Raw genomic sequence first — 20,526 nt, 5'->3', positions numbered from 1 at the left:
ACCGTTTCGGACCCTTTCGCTTACTCTCTTCACTGTGCTTGGTGCTACCAAATGAATTTGACAGTTCCTTCGGTTGTACCATGATGGTTTCATGGTTTAAATAGTTTTAATGTCTCCATTAGACTCTGGCTTTGGAGAGAAATATTGAAGAAACCTGGCAGTGTAGAGATTGGTCAGTATTGCATTTGTCTAATTAGCAAATAGGCATGACTATGCTGTTATACTAAAGTAATTATGATATAATATGGGCAGCATACAGTCCTCTTTCTTGCACTAGATACTTTGGGTGCAAGATACAGACCTTTAATCTGGAAATGAAAAGAGAATTCCCAACTCTGACCTGTGTGGACACAACTAGAAGAAAAGTCTTGTAAAACATGAGTCTAAAGATGCTTTTGTGCTCCAAGGAGCAAACAGTAGTAACCAGGATGTTTCTGTCCACGCTGTAGAATTGTCTCCATCATCTAGTTTTCTGACACCAGAGTTGTTTCTGTGCATTACATATGCTTTGCCAAATTTCATTCGTTTTGATGTCTCGGTTCGTGACGTGTGTAACAAAATACCCGGGGGCCTTATTAAGGAATTGTGGGAGAGTAGTAGTCCTGGGTGATAGCCCTGTACCGGCTCTTATCAATTCTTCACATCGGATGTGAAGGAATTGTGGTGTGGTTTTTCTCCTATGGCAGTTGCTATATACAGACCATGGGATAATTTAAAGCTGGAGCGACTGATGTGTTTGTCCTGTCTGGAGGAATTAGGCCTTCCTTGGAATAATTACTTCTGTGTGTTCTGTTGTACTTAAAATAAAGCAAAAGCCTCCAGTCCTGAAGGTTCTGGTGATGGAAAAGCTCTCATGATTCTTGGAAAGATGCCCAACAGATTATACTGTTGGAAAACATTTGCCCTGTTTATTTCTTGAACTCATCTGAATTGGCTCAAAGCATTGAAAATGGCACTTTCTTTTTTTCCCTGCTCACCTGCGCAACCTTGTGCTATCACAGTTCTGATCTTAGCTTAGGTATTTAGACTGCTTGTTAATCACACCCGGACTTCCACTTAAATATCAGATTGAGCTCCTTTAGTTTTTCTTCATCAGGATGTTTTGCAGTCTTGTTCATGGCCGCTCTGCTAATCAACTCTAATCAAGCTCCTTCTCCAGTGATGGTTAACAGACGTGAAAACATGTGCCTGTGGTGGATTTCAAAAATAAGAGGTGGAGAGAAATTGCAGCTTCTTAGTTGTATGCTCAGGAGAGACCTCTGCACAGCATCACACTGGAGATGTCATGTTGCTCTGTTGTAGAATTGTGGGTTTTGCCATGTTCGATGTTTTTGGTGCTTTGCCATAAGTTTTCCAATATTGTGAGATTTTTCTTCTCTTGAGGAGTTCTATTAAACTTGTCTCATGGAAACTAGCAAGATAACAAGACCGTGAAATACCAAGAACGTATTACAGGGTTATTCCTTGGTAGCATTAAGGTGATATAAGTAAGAGCACATCCTCACGATGGAGGCCTGGGTTATGATGTGAGGAGCTGGATGGGAGCCGCTCTGGCTGAAGCTAGTCTGGGACGGGGGAGGTGGAAAGGGTTTTCATCAACTTCATGTGGGTTGCCCAGCTCAGTTCATGCCTTGCCGGCTGGTGCCAGCAAGTGGAAGGTAACCTGTAGCTCAAGGATGAGCGGGCAGGGGAACTGCTGCTTTGGAGGCGGTGCGTATTTGTGTCGGTGTTAAGGACAGTGGATCGGTACCTCTAACGGCTGAACTACTGCTTTGTTTCCGCGGAATACATTAAAGATGACACTTTTCTACTTCCGACACCTATTGATTTTTATTTATCTTGACAAGGTTTAGAATAGCATGTCCTCATGTTGGATGCCATTCTTCTGGAGTTAAAAAGCTGTCATCTGTTACTTTATTTTTTACAAATTCAAAGGGCACTTTAGTACTGTCAGCGTGAGATCATCACTGTCTAATAATAGGCACTTTAGAAGATTTCTATTAATGTCGACTTTTAACAGAGCCCTCTTACTAAAAGATCTGTACCTTATAATCATGCTGTATCTTTCACTACTAAGCAATGATATGAATTGTGAGAATTGGCTAAAATCTATTAGCTGTTAAAACTCAGAATGTTACTTTTGATCGGAAAGGAAGTCTTGTTTAACTTCCCCCTCCCCTTCGTACATCTAAAAGAGTTGGGCGCCTGCGTGAGGGAGAAAAAGGGAGCCTGACGGTAGCTAATGGCTGATGAATACAGCTAAGGATAGGGGAGGGTTGCCTGGCAACACGGGGAGGACGGGCCCAGGTCCCTTGTCAGTAGATAGGAGTCGGCAGTTGGCTCATCTCTTGAGCTCACGAGGACCGACTTAGGCCTTTTTGCATGCTTTATTCGCCATACGTATCATCGTCGCCGGGTTAGATTTGTCTTACATGTTTTGTCTCTGTGTATTTCGTTCTTTTAAAAGGAAACACAAGCAGAATGGAAGCAAATCAAGCGTTTTAGTTAAAGGAACAAAAGATGTTGTGAATTCTGTCCCATGCGGTTATTACGCTTTCAAGACGAGAGCCATATTCAGTAAGAGATTTGCCTAAAATTGCAAGTTCTTAGATCTGATTCTAGGTAAAGTTATGTTTTCTTAGTCTGAGAGCCCTCTGAAAATGACCATCAACCCACTCAGCGCTCTGAGACGACAAGCTGGGGTTTGTGTTATAATCGCAACCTTGAGAAGGTTGCCCCTTTTTTTTTTGCGGTTGTCACACAGTTATGAAGTGACACTTCTGCTTTGCGTCCCCTCTTGCTGTGGTATAATATCAGGCTGCAAACTGTGCGTGCACTGAGGGCTATGACAGACTTGGCCTTGTACGAGTTGTTCTTACAACAATTCAAGTGGATTTTGAATATGAGCATCCGTATCAGCTGTAGATCTATCTTTCCGCCGCAGTGTAACTGTACACAGGCGGCGCTTCGTTAGGGAGGTGAAGGGCGGCCGTCGCTAGTTTGCTGTTCTCTAGAAGGCCTTTCGGGAAAAGTGGATTGACAGAACCACATGAGGGTGGTTATAGTTAAGTGAATATTGAACTAGTAACCCTTTTTCTTTTCTACAGGCATGTTTATTAAGGAAAAAGTTGCAGCTGGCTTTCGGACTCAGCTTGCATGATCCCACACTCTGTGTAATTCTGATATTGCCAGCGGGGTAAATTTTTTACCCCTTTCAGCTGTCAGGAATAACTTTGGTGCCTAATGGTAAGGTCACAGCTGTAGGGAACAGGTTGGGTCCTCGTTTTGCGTTGTTGGACAGGAGGATCTACCTTTCCTTTTTGTGGCTGTTTCTTCCACCAGGCATAAATGAGGTTAATGCGTAGACATCTGCAGTTGCGCTACCTTGGGAATTCTTAAAAGCAAAAAAACCCTTCCCCTCTCTCCTACTAGTAAGAGCAGTTGTCATTTGCAAAATGCTTGCTTCCATTTTCTTCTTGTCGGGTTCAGTGGTTTTGTTAATGGTTGTTGTTAAGGACGAAACTTTTCAGAGCATTTGGCACGCCGTGAAACCTGACCAGCTGTCTAAGTGTAGAGTGTTTGTGTGAAAATGTTGTGCTGGAAGCTGCAAAGAAATCCATTATGTTTACCGGGTACTTTGTAATTATCAGCCTTTGAATAATCTGGACAAAAATCAGTGTTTTCATCTAACTTTTTTCCTGCAGTCTGTTCTCTCTCTGTCTGTCCCCATGCAGACACACAGAGGCAAGATAGCAGCAGCCAACTGTGTAAAATTACTTCCTTGTAACTGGAGGTACTCAGAAAAGCAGGTGGAAGGTTTGAAATGTTTCAATTTGTAGAGCAAAGCCTTAAGGCAACTGTCATTAACAAAATGGTCTTCCTTCTTCATTCTTCATGTTGCAAACTGTAGCTTCTGACTTACTATTTATCTTTTTAATGGTTTATACTTACATTACAAGCCCTGAGTTTGCTACAGGGGATTGAGAAATGTTTTGGAGCTTACGGTGATTCATGGGAAAGTTTGGGTAAACTGCTCTGGACTGTATTTCGTGGTAACTTGTGTTCTTAAGGGCAACTTTGGCATGAAGGTAAGGTTGTTCTTTCCCGTCATCTGCGCAAATAAGTGTCTGCTGGTACGCTTGTGTTAACTTCAGCATAACTGGCGTGATGCAAGGAACTGCATGCTGCACTAATGTTATTGAACCCTTGGATCCAGGTGTTGGAACTTGTGCTTTAATCTACTATATCAATGAAGGAAAAGAATCTACATTTAAGATGTATGAATCTGTCTTCATGTCCAAGATGTCCAAATTGTTGGCTGTTGGCCTTCCTGTAACAGATTCTAAGACAGAAAAATACCTTAAGAATTATTACAGTTGAACTGAGAAAATGAGTCGTGATCGATAAGATTTTTTTCAAAATCATTGTAGCTTCTCTGTACAACGAAGCACTACCAACAGATTAACACGTAGGTTACATTGGACCATCGGTTAAGGAAACTTCAACTGTGCAAGTTGTGTTTTAAAATGATGCTTTAAATGAACCAGATTTGAGACTTTCAACACATTTTTTGCATGGGTTTGGGGGGTTTTTCTTGTCTTCTACTGTAGTGATTTCTGTGGTGCTTTTGCTTTTCTTGTGGGACGCAAAGATAGGAACTTATGGAAGAAGACCAGTGTTAAAAGATTTTTTTTCTTTGTGTGTGTGTACCATAGGTATGGTTGAAAGCAAGATTCTGATTCCTTTTCTTAATTATGGACACGGAGTTACCTTCTCATCCTTTGGTTTGGCTTCTATGCTGTTTTATTTGCCTTACTGAACACCCTCCCTGAGATACGGAGACAATTTATTGATCAAAGCGTATGAAACAAGTGCGTGGTGTGTAAGCAGGGGGAAAAGGGCACGGGCAATGTATTTTAGATCTCATTTCCTATGTTGGTTTCAAAAAAAACCCCACCAAACTATGTGAAAATAGATTAAGCAATGCAATGGCTGCATTCTGGTAAATACAAAGCCAACAGCTGTGTTTTCCAAGAGTACCTCACCGCAACTCGAATTGGGAAAAATAAAACTTTATTGCAGATTTGGGGAGAAATGGAAAACAATGCTAATCTAAACATCACTTCTTCCTTTTTTTTTTTTTCTCCTCAGTTGGGGAGAATAAGATTTTGCTGCTTTTGCGCTCTCTGGAAGAATGTACCTCATTCTGGTTTGTAGGAGTATTGCATAGAAAATTCAGAGATGCAGACAACAACGAAGAATGTTATTCCATACTAGAAATGCTTTATGTGGGGATTTACTTATAGTAAATAATTGAACTAACTAGTTTGGGGAAAAAAAAAAAAAAAAAGAATTCATTCAGTCTGCAGCACAATTCAAACGCGATGGGTGTGCCCTGCTGTCCAAGAAGCTGTGCCGGGCCAGGATCTGAGCCTCGGTTTGTACAGCTCAAGTGCCAAGTGATTTTGCAGAGTAGTTGTTAAAAACTAATGAGTTGTGCTTTACTACAGACTAATGAGATGTGCTTTATCTGCAGAGCGTTGGAAGCAGATGTGATGGGAAAGTATCTTATTGCAGCGGAGGAGAGGGTGAATTATGGGTGCGCTGAACTTGGGCTGCATGTATATGTGCGTACGGCACGGTGCCGCTGGGTCAAAGAGGCTGCGTTCACCTCACGGCTAGTCAGCACCAAAAAAACCTGACATCTTCCCCGGTTCTGTGCTCCTTCGTGGGCTGAACTTTGCATTTTTTAAGTAGCAGAAAACTGAGAAACGACAGGAAAAAGGGAGGTAGCTTTCTGCTGGCAAATGGTGGGGTTAGTGAACTGAACTGGCTTACTGTAGCTTCAGAAGACCACCCCACCTGGCACAAGGAGGCAGCAAGCCTGCGGGCAATAAAAGCAATAAATGGGTGTAAGGCTATCAATTTAGTGACAACTCTTTGTCAGTAAGCCTTTGTCAGACTTGCTACGCAGAGGCTCGCTGTTCAGCCTGGCCGGCGGTACGACAAGGCTGAGTTTTGTTGCCTTGCTTGGTTCAGGAGGGAACTCTCTGCCAGCTCGTGGCACTCGATGGGGTGTATGTACTGCAACTCATGGCATTTCGTGAACTTGCTCTCTTGCTGCGCATGGCAGTCCCACAAAGTGAGGTGATTTGGTAGTGTAGTATTGCTTCTCCAGAAGATATACATACGTGAATATATGTATCTTCATATATACATATATTTTACAGCTTTTCTGCTGGAACAATCTTTAGTGATTGAAGATTCACACATAAGATTCTTCCTGGCTCATCTATATTTGCCGGGGTAGAAGATACTTTGGAGTCCAAGTCTTCATTGGCTTGAAAATCCATCTCTATATTAACTCACTGTATTTTATACAGTATATTTGTTATAAAAGCTTACATATGTGGCAGGAATGCAAGCTGACCTACTTAAACCGCAACTCTTCCCAGCTGTGCTAGATGTACTAGAGATGAGTGTTCCTCTTGCCGAAATCTAAGTGCAATCTAAACTTCTCAGTGTTTTGAAGAAGTGCTTTCTCTAAAAGGGTACAGTAAGGATTAAATGGTGGCATTTTTTTTTTAAAGCCGATCAGCTTTTGATGCCCTGTGTCAGGTTTTTAAGCTCTGCTTCCTAATGTGATCTTAGAGTAGTAAGATTTACTTCTTAGTTGTGCAAGATGGAGTTCAGTATTAGTTAGCATTTATTGCATTAGCTCTCTTGCCAACAAATATTAGAAAAACGTTTTTCATTTCCTCACTCTTTTGCTCTCCTTTTTTTAAGCTGCTTACTTTTGTCATTCAATTTATCCTTTGCTTTCAGTTGCAACTACAAGATTCATCAAAAAATAGGGGTGGCAGAAATAAATCATGCAGAGATTTTTAAGCAAAACAAACAACGTGTTTAAAAAGCAGTCGTTGAACTCCACTGCTTTTATAAATAATCAAGTGGATTGAAGGGCAGTGGAATTGTTACCCTTTATAGTAGGTCTTATATATGCTGCATTACTGTTATGTGCAGGCCTGGATTAGAAAGTATCGTCTTTGATGCATCAGATCTTAATACTTGTTTGCATAATTTGATTTTCTTTAATATGGTGGTGGGTTGACCCGGGCTGGGTGGCAGGTGCCCAAAGCCGCTCCGTCACTCCCCTCCTCAGCTGGGCAGGGGAGAGAAAATACGAGGAAAGACTCGCGAGTCGAGATAAGGACAGGGAGAGATCGCTCAGCAGGTACTGTCACGGGCAAACCAGACTCGACCTGGGGAAACTGGCTTCATTTATTACCAATCAAATCAGGGTAGGGTAACGAGAAATAAAGTTAAATCTTAAAATACCTTTCCCCTAGTGCTTCCTTCTTCCAGGCTTAACTTCACTCACAATTTTCTCTGCCTCCCCCCCAGCAGCACAGCGGAACGGGGGTTGGGGTCAGTTCATCACTCTGCTTCTGTTGCTCCTTCCTCCTCGCAGGGGGACTCCTCACACTCCTCCCCTGCTCCAGCGTGGGGTCCCTCCCATGGGAGACAGTCCTCCATGAACTGCTCCAGCGTGGGTCCTTCCTCGGGGTGCAGCCCTTCAGGAACAGGCTGCTCCAGCGTGGGTCCCCTGTGGGGTCACAGGTTCTGCCAGCAAACCTGCCCCAGCGTGGGCTTCCCTCAGGGTCACCGCCTCCTTTGGGCACATCCAGCTGCTCCGGCATGGGGTCCCCACGGGCCGTGGGGGGGTGTCTGCCCCACCGCTAACCCCCACGGGCCACGGGGGGGTGTCTGCCCCACCATGGTCTTCACCACGGGCTGCAGAGGAGAATCTCTGCTCCGGCACCTGGAGCACCTCCTCCTCTCCTTCCCTGGCCTGGGTGTCTGCAGGGCTGTTTCTCTCACACAGTGTCGCTCCTCTCTCTGGCTGCAGTTGTGCAGTATTTTACCCCCTTCCTAACTATGTTACCCCAGAGGTGCTACCCCCGTTGCTGATGGGCTCGGCCTTGGTCATCGCTGGGTCCCTCTTGGAGCCACTGGCTCTGTGGGACATGGGGGAGGCTTCTGGCATCCTCTCATAGAAGCCACCCCTGTAGCCCCCCAGCTACCAAAACCTTGCCACACGGACCCAATGTAAACACCAAAAAGACCAGATTAGAATGAAAAAGGAGAAGCTAATTCTTTTTTTGGTCTTCTCCAATCTGACTTTGTGTGTGTGTGTAGCTTTGGCTTCTGTGCACTCATCCTTCAGCTGCTGAAGTCAGCTTGAGGAGTTATTTATTTTCTTCAGACTCATCTATATTTTCATTAAGTAGGAAGTCTAAAAACACTAGAAGTGAATCTGGAGGCCGTTGCTGGTTTTGATTGCTAACATTTATTTTTGAGGTTTTGTTGCTAAAGCTGCATGAATGAAAACCAAGGAGCAGGAACTGATTAAGAAAAGATATTTAAAGAAACTTCAGAAGCAACATTTTGACAAAGCACCTGCTTTCTGTGGAGGGAAGGCTACCTCTGTTGGGGAAAGCTGTCAGAGTGTTCTTGTTTCAGCTTTCCAACTCAGGGCTTTGAGAGTGGAGACAGAGAGGGAGTTGTTTTCTTATGGTCATAAAGCTATCGAATGGGGTCAGAAACTGAACTGTAGCCTTGGGTCCCTTCTACCGTGTTACATTTGTCAATCATGTCAGGACTGATAGGTCTCGGAGAGACAGAACAATTATCCATGATTCAGGTATTGCGAAAAGTAACGTGTACGTTATTAGCAAAACAACAAGAACTAATGAAAACCCCATGGAGGTTTTGAACCCTGCTTTCTTCTACATATTAACAAATTCCCGTGGCGTGTGATTTTTCCGGCTCGGCAAGGGATCAGGGAGAGCTTGAGCTACATGTTAGTCATTTTGCCGGATGTGCTTTTCAAAAATGAGGTTGCTCCTCTGTACAACAGTCCTCCAACAAAGCGGCCAAGAGAGTAAAATACCTCCCCTTGGGTCTGGAAGACCTAAATCTTAGTTCTTTTTTGCCCAAGTTTGTATTTTTTTGGCTAGAGTGGTGGTTTGGAGCCTCTTCTGTTCTCTTTTGAAAAAAAACACACCCCCACACCCCCCCCAATAAACAATTAAAAAGAGTCGCAGACACTTTCTCAATTGAAGACTCATTAAAACTAGATCTTTCTGCCATTGAAACGTTGTTTCAACAAAGTGATATTTTTCTGATGGCAAGTAGTTTTCTGACAAAAAGTTATAATGAGCTGTAATTAGTGCTTAGAAATGCAGGAGGGCAAGTATCCTTTGTTTCCCATTGAGCTCCAAAGCGGTGACGTTTGCATCTGTATGAAGTTTTACACCACGGCCTCCTCCTAAGTGGTGAAAAACTGTTTAAGACAACTAGACTTGGAAGTGGAACTCGGACAAGCCAGAGGAATGTGGGAGGAAAATCTCATCTGTGATGGAGTAAGTCTTTCTCGGGTTTTGCTCACTGGTTAGACTTTGTTGTTGGAGAAAGGAAAGAAATTGAATTTCAGGTTCGTGTGAACTCCACGTTTCAGTAGGGTGGGCTCAGCGCTGTCCGTGCACCGTCTCTGCCTGCTGGTACATCGTTTGCATAAACACTGAAAACCTATTTCACTGTGGTTTTTGAGTCTGGCTATCCTGGCTTTTTTATCTAATCCATTTTAGTAGCGGAAGAAAGTATTTTTTTCTCCGTCTCCTATTTTAATTGAGGTTGTAGGCTAGACAACTGCTTGTAATTTGGAGGCTAACTAAATAATGCGGTTCCTTTTTACTAGTCCATTTTCCATGGAAAAATAAAATAACCATATTGCTATTTTAAAAAAAGCAGCAAACAAACCCCAACAATCAATCACCACCACAAAACCCCCAAACACCAGCAGTGTAGAAGCCTGACCATCAGCATCTGCCCCTCTGTTTTTAGGAGGGAGGCAGGATTGGCACTGTCCCTTCTCTCCTAGCAGTCCTACCGTTGTTGAACGTGCAATGTTTATTATTTTTACCTCTGAGAAATGTCACTCTCTGGTGCCAGACAGGTAATCGCTACGAGAAACTTTGTGGAGTGCTCCTCTCTGATAAACTTGAAAACACTTGGTTATCAACAAGCAAGCTTTCACAGAGCCCCGATCAGAGTCGTCATCGTGATTTGTGTAAAAGAACTCTGCGTATTCCCGGTGCTTACGTTTCAGTTCTAGGTACGATTCGTATCATCTGTCCAATTTCACATGTAATAAGCGTACCTCATTATTCACATTTTTGAAACATTGAAACTATATTCTTTAGGGAAAAAAACAAACCCAACGCCTTTCTGTTACGTTTGTAGAGCATGTGGCATAATACGCCTGGGAGTCTGAAACACATTACCAATGAAGAATGACAGTAACTGTTAGCTGTTGATATTACTTTTTTTCATTAATTCTGTAGAGTGTCTAGATTCTCGAGTAGAAATGAGAGTGTCTTGAAAGCAACTTGGCCAGCACTTAGAGGAAACCTTTGCTTTTCTGAAGGCCTTCAGTTGTGAGGGCCTCTCTCGAGGTTTGCAGGGCTACCCTACAAAACTTGGGATAATATTCGATTCCTCTGGCAAGTCTTGCTGGCAGAGAGCACTCTGTTTCTAATGACATTGGACTTAGGCTTGGAGTCATCCATGACGTTCGCAGTACGATGCAGCGACCTGTTTGGTGTGGCGCCACGCACAGCGTAAGATCTGGCTTTTATTCTCTTGTAGCCCTGATCACCGTCATCATCACAGTATATTTCCTTGTATTTCGTTATATTTCCATTCATTGACTGTCAGATGCAGTCCTTAGAATCAAGAAACATTATAGTTGCTGTACTGTAAATATACAGAATAACTTTCTCTTTTCTTCTGGGAGCAGAACAAAACCACTGCATTTTCACATTTGGATCTTTCTAGCGAGAGTGGATGAATTAAGAGTTCCTGCTTTGGAAAGCACTCCATTTAAATCATTGCACGCAAGTGAGCCCAACAAACACTTCTAGGAGAACATAAAACCGAGCTAGCCATTTCTCACCATCAGTCCTTGTTGGAAGAGGGAGTGTGAAAAATCTTGTGTTTCCGTCCTTTTTGCGCTATTCCCGCTTGTAGGCTTCATTTCAAAGGAAGAAGTATTTTCAGTACTATCGCTCTCATGTCTTGAATTCTTAAAAATATTTAAGAGTTAACAGGAGGTGATGTGATAAAACGCTAGAACTTAAACTACAAAATACTTCTGTAGGTGCTAAAAGCCTAAAATCAGTATCTTCCTCTTTAAGAAAAGTGTTGGTACTCAGTAGCTAGGTCGAATAGTTATTTTTGTTGCCTTAGACTTCTGTTTTCTTTGGAATTAGTAGGTCTCTCTCCATTGGGGAGGACCCTACAGAATACAGCATTGAAGGTAAAAACTAACCATGGTTTCTCCCATGTTTAGAATTTATAATAATGTAGGGTATTTAAAGATTTCAGTCTTTCAAGAGACCGAGAATTTGTGTTTGGAGAGGGCAGAAATGCTGTAGATTTTTCTTTCTCATCAGTTAATTACCAAATATATCTTGCTTTGCACTGCAGGACTTCATTGATAAACTTGTTTTTCTTAATTATGTGCTTTAAATATAGAGCAACTTGAGCTTGTTTGAACATAGCTCAGCACTAAATCTTTGACTTTTTCAAGTTTGATGGTCAAGGAGGAGTTTCTCTACAGGCTCCTCCACCGTCCTCAGGAAGGGATAAGTGCGACTTAGGTATCGGGTCCCAAATAAAACTAAGAGTAAACGGTGCACTTGCTCTAGTGGCCTTGGTTGAGAGCTGAGGCGAAGAAAGTTCAATGCCCAAATATTTTTCCTTTTCCTGTCTTAGGTGCATTTCATCAGCTTTTGAGCATCAGGAAGATCGGGCATATCTCCCTTTCTATCAGGGACCTGTTTGAAAAGCTGGAAAGGATGTATCCAGACCCTTTATTGAAGTCTCAATATCCACTCCTGCATGCTCATTTCATTAACTGTACTACTGGATACTTTCAGGAAAGGCCCCTTTGGTTTGTCCCTCATGAAGTGATGACAAAGCTGGCAAAGTTCTTACTTAGGCACTTCTCTGCACACAAAAATAACTTAGTTTAGTCTCTGTCCTTAAGTAGAGGAAGCTGCGTTAGAACTGAGCTGAAAAAGACCTCCATCCGCTAAATGGATGTTTCAGTTGAATGTTTCACTCGTACTGTCAAGCGGAAACTTAGTAAATTAATTCAAGATGATGATCAGCATTGGAAGTGGAAGCTGCTGGTGTCTGTTCTGCGGCCGGGGAGACTCCCCAGGCGTCTGTTGGAGTCTCACCTCCGGCACTGAGTCTGAACGGGCCAAGGGCAGCTTCAGTTCATTGGCAGTAAATTGGGATTCGAGGAGGGATGAGCCTGGCGAAATGCGGGAACCGCTGACTGCAAATTTTGGGCCATGAGCTGAGGTTGAGGATTCTGGGGGGGGAAACCTAGCAAAAAGTACTAGCAAAACCATACTTACAGAAATGAAATAATGAAAGGCTCATTTTTAAAATGGTGTCATTTTGCTTTTCTCTTTGCTTTCTTGGTAAAGAGCCTTTCCTGACTGTGGGACGGTCGATGTAACCCGACTAATTTGATAATCAGGCAACACTAAAGCATGAGTTTTTTCTTGTAAACTCCTCCTTTTTTGTAAACCATGGGAGAAGTTAACTTGGAATTCACTGTTCAGATGGCTCAGGTTTGGGATGCCTGATTTACCTTCTCTAGCAAAAACTCAGATCTTGAAGCGTGGCTAAAAGCCTGTTGCGTGTGCGGGTGAGGAAGGTGTTTAGTGTGCACAGAAAAAAGTTACCGTCAAATCGCTGAAGGATGTAAATATTTTTTTTACTTCTGCCTATGGGATGATTAGCTTGGGGAGTTACTGCCTGTGGGGTACTCTTATTCCTAAATAAGACTTTTGTTTGAGTTATTGTAGTTTGTTTCAGAAATTCTACTTTGAGGGTACACTTTACCTAGCCTGAATGATCTTGGAAAACTATCTTCAATTCCAACCCCCACCCTGCCCGGTGTTTCTGTTCTCATAAATAATTATTTCACTGCCTTAAAAAAAGGAAGAAGACAATACAGTTTAGTTTTAAAAATAGACTTATTTTCTACTGGATTTAAAAATAAAAAATCTACCACTATTGATTAGAGCATTTTGAAGTGTAATCCAGGTGGAGGTTAACATTGTGAGAGCTACTTAGAGCTCTTAATTTGTTGTTGTTTGTCCTTTAAAATAGTGCTGTGGGTCCTCTTTGATTTTTGTCATTGGCAGTTGCAAATGTAAATGTTAAAACAAAACTGACTTTGCAGGCAGAGACAGGTGTACTTGTTCAACAAATTGACCACAAATGTATCGGACACCTGTTATTTGATTTCCACAGCAGAAAAGAGCAAATATTTTCTTGGAACTCAGTTTGAAGTCTGGCTGGATAAGATTATCTTAAAAGTTTGTGTCCTTGTGCTAGAGAAGGAGGGGAAGAGAAGCCAAATAACCTTTTTGTTTTGCTTACAAGCCCTTTCTGTTACACCATCAAAACAATCTCAGAATTACAGTGTTCAAGTAAAGCATTTTCCTTGGCGTTAATCATTGTGAAATACAGAGGAAGGGTGGGTTTGGTTTTTAGGTTTTGGGTTCTTAGCGCCTCTTGGCAAAATCTTTGCCGTCTGCGGCGATCGTTGTCCTCCGTGGCGGAGAGCTGTGGCTGCAAAGTTCCCATCCCACAGGGACTGGCTTGACAGTTATCATTTCTCTTTCCTACAAAACACAAATTCAGAGGATCTTTAAAATCAGTTGCAAACTTTCCGCTGGCGTTTTGGCTCAAACACCTGCCGCGGAGGAGAGAGGTTCTTCAGATGGCTGGCTGTGTGAAAGTGAAAGGGAAGGGTGGGGAGCAAATGAGCAGGAGAGTCCAAGAGGAGACAGAGCAGCCTTGCCTGAAGCACGTGTTAATCAAAGGAGATTAAAGGATATGATGTCAGTTTATAGAGGAACAGGTCAGGCGAGCCCAGGTAGTTTAGGAAGCAGGGTACTAATTATTCACCGAAGAAAGTCGGGTATACGGTTACTGCGCTACAGCTGAAAGTCAGGAGGTCAAAGCTTGCACGGAGTCAACTTGATAAAACGGCGTGGCCCCTTACGGGGCACTTTATCGGTTTCTAGAAATGGGAGAGAATGAGTCTAGTGTACCGAGCCCGTCCCAGCAAGGTAAGCACATGCAACCTGCAAAGCGCTGTGCTGTTTGGAAGTTTGGGGCATTGTTAGGCTCTGCATGTGGGCGCTTGTTTTGCTGTCGGCAGCCGCGGCAGGTGCTGCGTGCCCGCACGAGGGGACGTGTTTTTGCATGCGCCTGGGTTTTGGGGAAAGGAGGAAATCCACATCCCTCACCTCTGCAATACCTTGTTTTTAAAGAAACACTGCACGAATTTAGGAGGGTAAGGGAAGGTCTGATAAGATCGTGTAAGCGTTTGGCACTGTGTCGTCAACAAAGGTTGCTATAAACTTAAGGTGATCGGTGGAAGTTGAGGTCACTGTTCTGTAGCGTCCTTCAGTCTGCTGCAAATATTTTTGGGATAGGAAATGCTTTGCACGACTGTTTTGCACAAATTGAGTATGTGTTGCACGTGAGCAGGGCACGGCAGATGCATAAAGATGAAGGATATTCTTTCCAATTTGCTTTCTTGGCTTATTCCAGGTTGTTGTCGTCCCCCCCCCCCCCCCCCCCCCCCGCCCCCCGTGGGCTGTGCTAAGGTAACACCAACACACGCATGCAAAATAACCCTTGTAACCACTTGTGTGACTAACTGTTAGAACAGAGCATTCTGTCCTAGGTGTTTTACATTTTTAGTAGGAGCCTGAACACAACAGTTCATAAACCTTACTTAGTCCATCTTTTGCACCATTAATGTCAAGTTTTTGCTTTGAGAAAGAATGTTTTCCCAGTAGCCCTTTTTCCTTCCAACAGACAGTTTTAACGTCCCAGGAAATATTATCTTCCTGAGGAATTATTCCATTATTTTATCATCTTAGCATTCAGTGTGGTTTTTTTTTTTTTTCCCCCTGACATTCCACCTTGTGCTCTTCTTTTGCTTGACTTTACCAGTTTCTTCCTGGTCTCTTTCTCATGCTTTGCATACCAGCAAGGGATAAAGCTTTGTATCTATTTTGGGTTTTGCAAGAATCCTTGAGCTATTGTAAATTTGCAAATGCTTTTCTGAGAGCTGAAACGGTATCTTTCTAGTCAATGCGAAGCTCTGTTACTATTTTTCCCTTGAAATGTATGCACGCAAGCATGTTATGCTGGGATTCAAATAAGTGTCTCAGACCTGTGTTAATTGGGAATAACTCCGTTAATGCCAGAGCAGATTTTGTTCACAGAGAACTTGCATTCCACTGGTTTTGTTTTTTTTTTTTTGCTTGTGTTAAGTATGTCCATACTACATAGAAAACATACAGTAGCAAATTCAATTTAGATCCAAATTTTAATTTTGAAAAAAAACAATGGTATGTTTAGTAGTGTACAGGTCTAAGTGCCACTTCGGGCATGGTAATGAGAGAATTGGTGCTATTTCTTTCTTCTCTTTCTTCATTCAGGATCTGGCTTGAGGTTATATCCAGCCTAATTTTGATCTTAGTTTCCACGCTGTAAGTGAGGAGCTATTTCACTGCTGCTAATAAAATAATATTGATAAAACTGATGTAAAATGTTTTCAGGACCATTGTATTTTATACAGGCCTTTTGGGAACCATAAGTGTGATTCTGACTTAATTTGTGCCTTTTCTCCATTAGTGAGAGTGAGCTTAGTCAAATGGCATTCCTCTTGGTTTGCATTAGTGGGTATGGGACAAGAATGAGGGCTGCACAGTAATACTGTTTTTTAAATAAAAAACTTCTGTGCATGCACGTGTGCAAACACGCACGCGCACAAACCCAGCGTGAGTTTTTTCAGTCGCCATCAATCTGATGGACTGGGTTATTTCCGTGTCTGCTTGTTTTTAGAAACTAGCTGAAATAATTGGTGATTCAACTGGATTTTTTTTTTTAAGAAAAAAAGGGTGGAAAAACTAACATTACTCAAGATACGTGTCAAAACCACTGCTAGTGAGACAAGTTGCATTTCTTTTCATGTTATTTATTTTTAGAGAACTTTGCGCTTGTATGAATTACTGAAGGTGCCAGATTGACAGCGCTGGAGGCTGGCTTCACTCAGTCATTAGCAAAAAAGATCTGGCCTGGGCAGCAGGTGCACAAACCTCCTTGCTGTGCTATACCCGTGCGTCTCAGTTCTGCCGTGAAAAAAACCCTTTCTGAGGATCCAAGGGTTTCAGTCCTGTTCACTCCTTGCCTTTCCCTGCAGCGTTTTCTTCTAAGGGCGAAACATAATGGTCTTGTGATGATGAGGTTTGTGCACTAAAGACTACGCAAAGACCTTTATTTGATTGCACCAAAGAGCTGTCAGATGGTGAAGAAGGCTCGGGGCTTACATAAGTCAGTAATTCTCGCCATCTGGTCAATCAGTAAATATAAGGTCACTCTGCCGTCACAGCATTTTTGTTTTGCACCAAGTACAGCAAGCTCAGAGAATAAATTAGCACTTGGTTTGGTTCTGTTGTTATTCTTCAGACCTCCGTTTCTGCAGAGGCTTGCAGCCTGGGTGTGACAACTGAAAAGAGCAAAGCCCAGAATAATAGAGCTTTGACTGCCGGCCATAAATTGAGTCCTCGTTCAAGCGAGCACGCTGAGAGCCCTTCAAAAATGCACTGCAACTGAGAATATCTTGTATTTTTGTGGGGTTTTTGTTTTTCTTTCCGTTTGTGGTTTTGTTTTCTGTTGTGTTTTTTTTTTTTGCTCTTAGAATCAAGATCCATTCCTTCACAGAAGTTGTTGTTTTCCATCTTCCTGTGAATTAAGTACTGTTTACTGGAGAGTATGACAATATTAGCCCCACAAGATGCAATTACTGTAAATTTTAATTTTATGATATTGTACATGAGTTGTAATTGATTTTACACTGCATTCTGTTGCTAGACGATCGTAGTTTTGCTTGCTTGCTAGGTGTGCGTAATACACGCTTGCCTCTCTGGCCCACAGAGGACAGAGTTAAGCTGCTTTAACCTGAGCGTGTCAGTTTATTCTTTCAGGTCTTGGGAGGCACCGTAAGTGAGCAAGAATTAGAGGACTCATATAAGTATTATCAGCATACCAAACTGAAATATTTGGCTTTCCTCAGGGCTCCCTTATGTCCTCTTTATTAGCATGTCTAAAGCATATTTATAAATGGCTTCATTATATATTTATCCTTAATATAAACATATGATTAAATAAGAGTAATATTATTTTAAACACTTTCCAGCAAGTTCAGATTCCTTCTGTAATTAGTCTGGACTTTGGATCAGCTCTGAAGAGTGTGTTCCTTAGGGTTTGTTCTTGTGTTCTGATGTTGGTTTTTAGATCAATATGTATGTAGTCTCATGAAACATTTACAGACCAGGTCTGAAACAAGCAATTACTACTTTTTGCTGAGAAAGGTGATAGGAAAATATCAAAAGCCTCCATAAAGAACACGGCACGTGTGCACGGGCTGGGGGAATTAAAAGGGGCATGTCCCAGAAAGTGGATTTTTGGGATGGTGTCTTTTTGGTCTGAAGCTGCCCTTTCTTAATGAGAGGGCTTCTTGGCCACCAGGTCTACCCTGCTCGCTCAGCTGCATCAAGAATGGTCTTGTTTCAGGTTTGGGTTTTTGAGCAGGACTCTGAATAATGCTAATGAAGGCTGTAATCAGCTGCAGTTATTAACTGGGGTTCTCTAACAAAAGGTGGTAACTCTGAAGATCCATTGTAAAAATGCTTCCTCCCCCCTTTGGCTTTGGTGACCTCAGCCCTCAGAACTGAGTGCCTGTTTGCTCTCTGGACAATTATTAGCAGAACTTCATTGGGTCCCTCCTTGGCTCTTTTTGAATGATAATAGCGAGGGTTTCCTGTGACAGCATTTCTTACACAGATTGGCTCTATTCACCAACCGGGTACAGTAACAATGGGTAATTTAAAATAATTCATTTTATTGCTGCCTCCTGTAGATTTTTGACTTTCATTTCAAAGTGGTGAATCTAGAGAGCCAAGAAGCATGTTCTGATCACTGTCCTGGTGCTGTGAAAAATATGAGATTCAAATAGTCCCGCAGAGCCATCAGCAGCTGGATCAGCACAGAGCACTCTTTTGACTTCAGGCCAAGTCATTCCAACACTTTTTAGGTGCTTTTAACTCCTTTATCACAGGTATGCTTTTTTTTTTTTTAAATTTTAGCTTTGATTTCCCAGTTTATATGTGCTCATGAATCAGGGTTTGGGATTTCAGTTTTAGAGAAATGTCTTCACTAACATAAGCATATCAGAACTGAGACACCTGCATAAATCGAAGCATGATAACAGTGAATCTCTCTCCAATGATGAGAATCCACTGCAGAACTAGCTATCAGACCCAAGACTTCCAGCTCCCAGTCTGCTCTGCATTATTGTTGTTTTGCTGTTACAATCCTTTCCCGTTCTTACAGGTATGTTGCAGATGATTGCATCCCAATATATATGCCTGAAAATGAATCAACACAGCAACATCTTGCTGCAATAAATAGAACTGAAATTGAGAATCTAGTAGATGTGTAGTAAAAGGATGATGTTTGCTCAGTGTCCGAAAGCTTTTCCTCATCATCTTGATCATAAAGCTACTTTAAACTTTGGAATTCCACCAAATATAGGAATAAGCTCTTGCTGGCAATAGGCTCGATGAAATTCAGTGTTTGTTGCTCAGGGAAGTGATCCAGGGGAAGGTGACCATTTTTTTTTCCCCTAGTACATCATCCGTCAGCGTGTGTGGTAAGCACTGTGTTTATTTTGGCTGCCCCATACCTCTTTTCTCTGAAAGTATGTCACTTACTGGAGAAAAGCAAAGAACTGGGGGTGACACAGAGGGAATATCAGCATGGTTGTAACAGTTCAGGCAAAAGAAACCAAGATTTATACCAACTTCTTATGCAGACGGGACACTAGTTCATAATCCAGAGAGTGCTCTGCATTGGTAGGAGGTCCTGACAAGGTGTCGTCTTCCTTCTCATTCAAGTACTGGAAGTTTTCTAAAGTGGCTGGAATTTTTTCCACCTCTATACAGGGATTGCATTCCATAGCCCTGGTGGAAAAGGTGGTGGTAGTGAGGGGCTTTATTGTATTTGTCTTTTTCCTTTGCTTGGAAAACAGCATCTCCGCTGATCTCTGCCACAAATGAGGTGGTATAATCCTGGGACAGCATCCCTAACAGCGGTCTGTCTTCAGTGAGTTGTTGAGATGATCTTTATAAAGCCACACAAGGTTGTTTTCTTGATAGAAATATCATCGTGATCAAGGTGTTTAACAATTTCTTTCAAAGTGTATTGCTGTGGTGTAGGTTTTTTGGTGGTCTCTTAATTAGTCCCATCCTACTTACGATATTCTTAATACTCTGTTAGATTTATGGACGTTGTCTGACTGTAACATAGTAACATTACATTGTAAGGTAGTATGCTTTAAGTAATGATAAAAAAGTAGGATAAAGTAGACTTTACCGGAAGAATTTCTACTTCTCAGGGATTGTGCATGTATTTTTTGCTCTAGGGTTGTTTATACCGTTGTCAATGTTATTTAAGTTGGATTCAAGCCAACAGGAGAAGTATCTGTTACATAGGACATTTAGGACAAATAGAGAGAGTACTAGCTCAATACCTGCGCAATAACGCTCGCCCGGGTAGTAGGTAGTGAATTTTAATTAACCTGAAGCAGGTCTTTGTAGATTTGTTCCATACCTGGAGACTGGGTTTTCTCAGTTTTCCTGCTCCTCTTAGTCATTCAGGGTGACTCTATGCATTTCCAGAGTGTCATAATATATATGTTATTATGTATCATATATCCCAAGGTATATGAAGCAACTTTATATTAGCAGAAAGAAATATTATTGAGTGTTTAAGTCATTTTCTGTCTTGCTCACATGTTTCTACTCGTAAGGCCAAGCAGGCTGTGTGGGGCAGAAGGCGTACTGCTTGAATTTGCCCTTCTGAAACCACGTATGAGTTGCTAAACTAAGGGCACACTGTGAAGGTGCTCAAACAAAACACGATAGGCAGGGAAAGTGTTTTACGTCACCTCCCGTGCGTGTGCCTTGAGAAGAGGCGGAGAAGCGCGCTGCGTCAAGAGTTTTGCACTCTCTTGGTGACGTTGCTTTTGTTGTACAGGTTTCAGTAGTTATTGCGAGCTTCCGTAGTCGTGACAAGTTATTAAAATTTAGCATGTTTGCAAAAGTTGGGGAGGGTTTTGACTATTTTCGCCTTAATTACTAAGGAAATGAGGCTTCTGTAGTTGTGCTATCGCTGTCAGGTGCACTAAGAATGTTCAGGCAAATTTCGGGTAGTTTGGATGTTCTTCTGGAAGCGTATTTTTTCAGAAAGATTTTATCAGAGATCAGTTGATTTATGCAGCAGTAAATGTAGCTG

At 42.2% G+C, this 20,526-nt stretch overlaps 1 protein-coding gene across 10 annotated transcripts in view; it reads left to right on the top strand.

The window, feature by feature from the left end:
• NAALADL2 (N-acetylated alpha-linked acidic dipeptidase like 2) overlaps positions 1-20,526 on the top strand; it is a 503,571-nt gene that overhangs the window by 101,956 nt on the left and 381,089 nt on the right. The window contains exon 1 of one of the 10 annotated variants that reach the window (XR_012661452.1): positions 13,920-14,222. The exons of 8 other annotated variants lie outside the window; for them this stretch is intronic. Coding sequence is in view for 1 of the 2 variants with exons in the window: in XM_075098449.1 (XP_074954550.1) it covers positions 14,180-14,222 (43 nt within the window). In the remaining variant the exon portion in view is untranslated. Of the gene's footprint in view, positions 1-13,919; positions 14,223-20,526 lie in introns of those variants that run through there. One more of the 10 variants, XM_075098449.1, reaches the window with a different exon arrangement.

This window comes from Phalacrocorax aristotelis, chromosome 7 (genome assembly GCF_949628215.1).
Source record: "Phalacrocorax aristotelis chromosome 7, bGulAri2.1, whole genome shotgun sequence".
NCBI classification, from domain to species: domain Eukaryota; kingdom Metazoa; phylum Chordata; class Aves; order Suliformes; family Phalacrocoracidae; genus Phalacrocorax; species Phalacrocorax aristotelis.
This window is presented reverse-complemented; position numbering and strand designations above follow the sequence as displayed.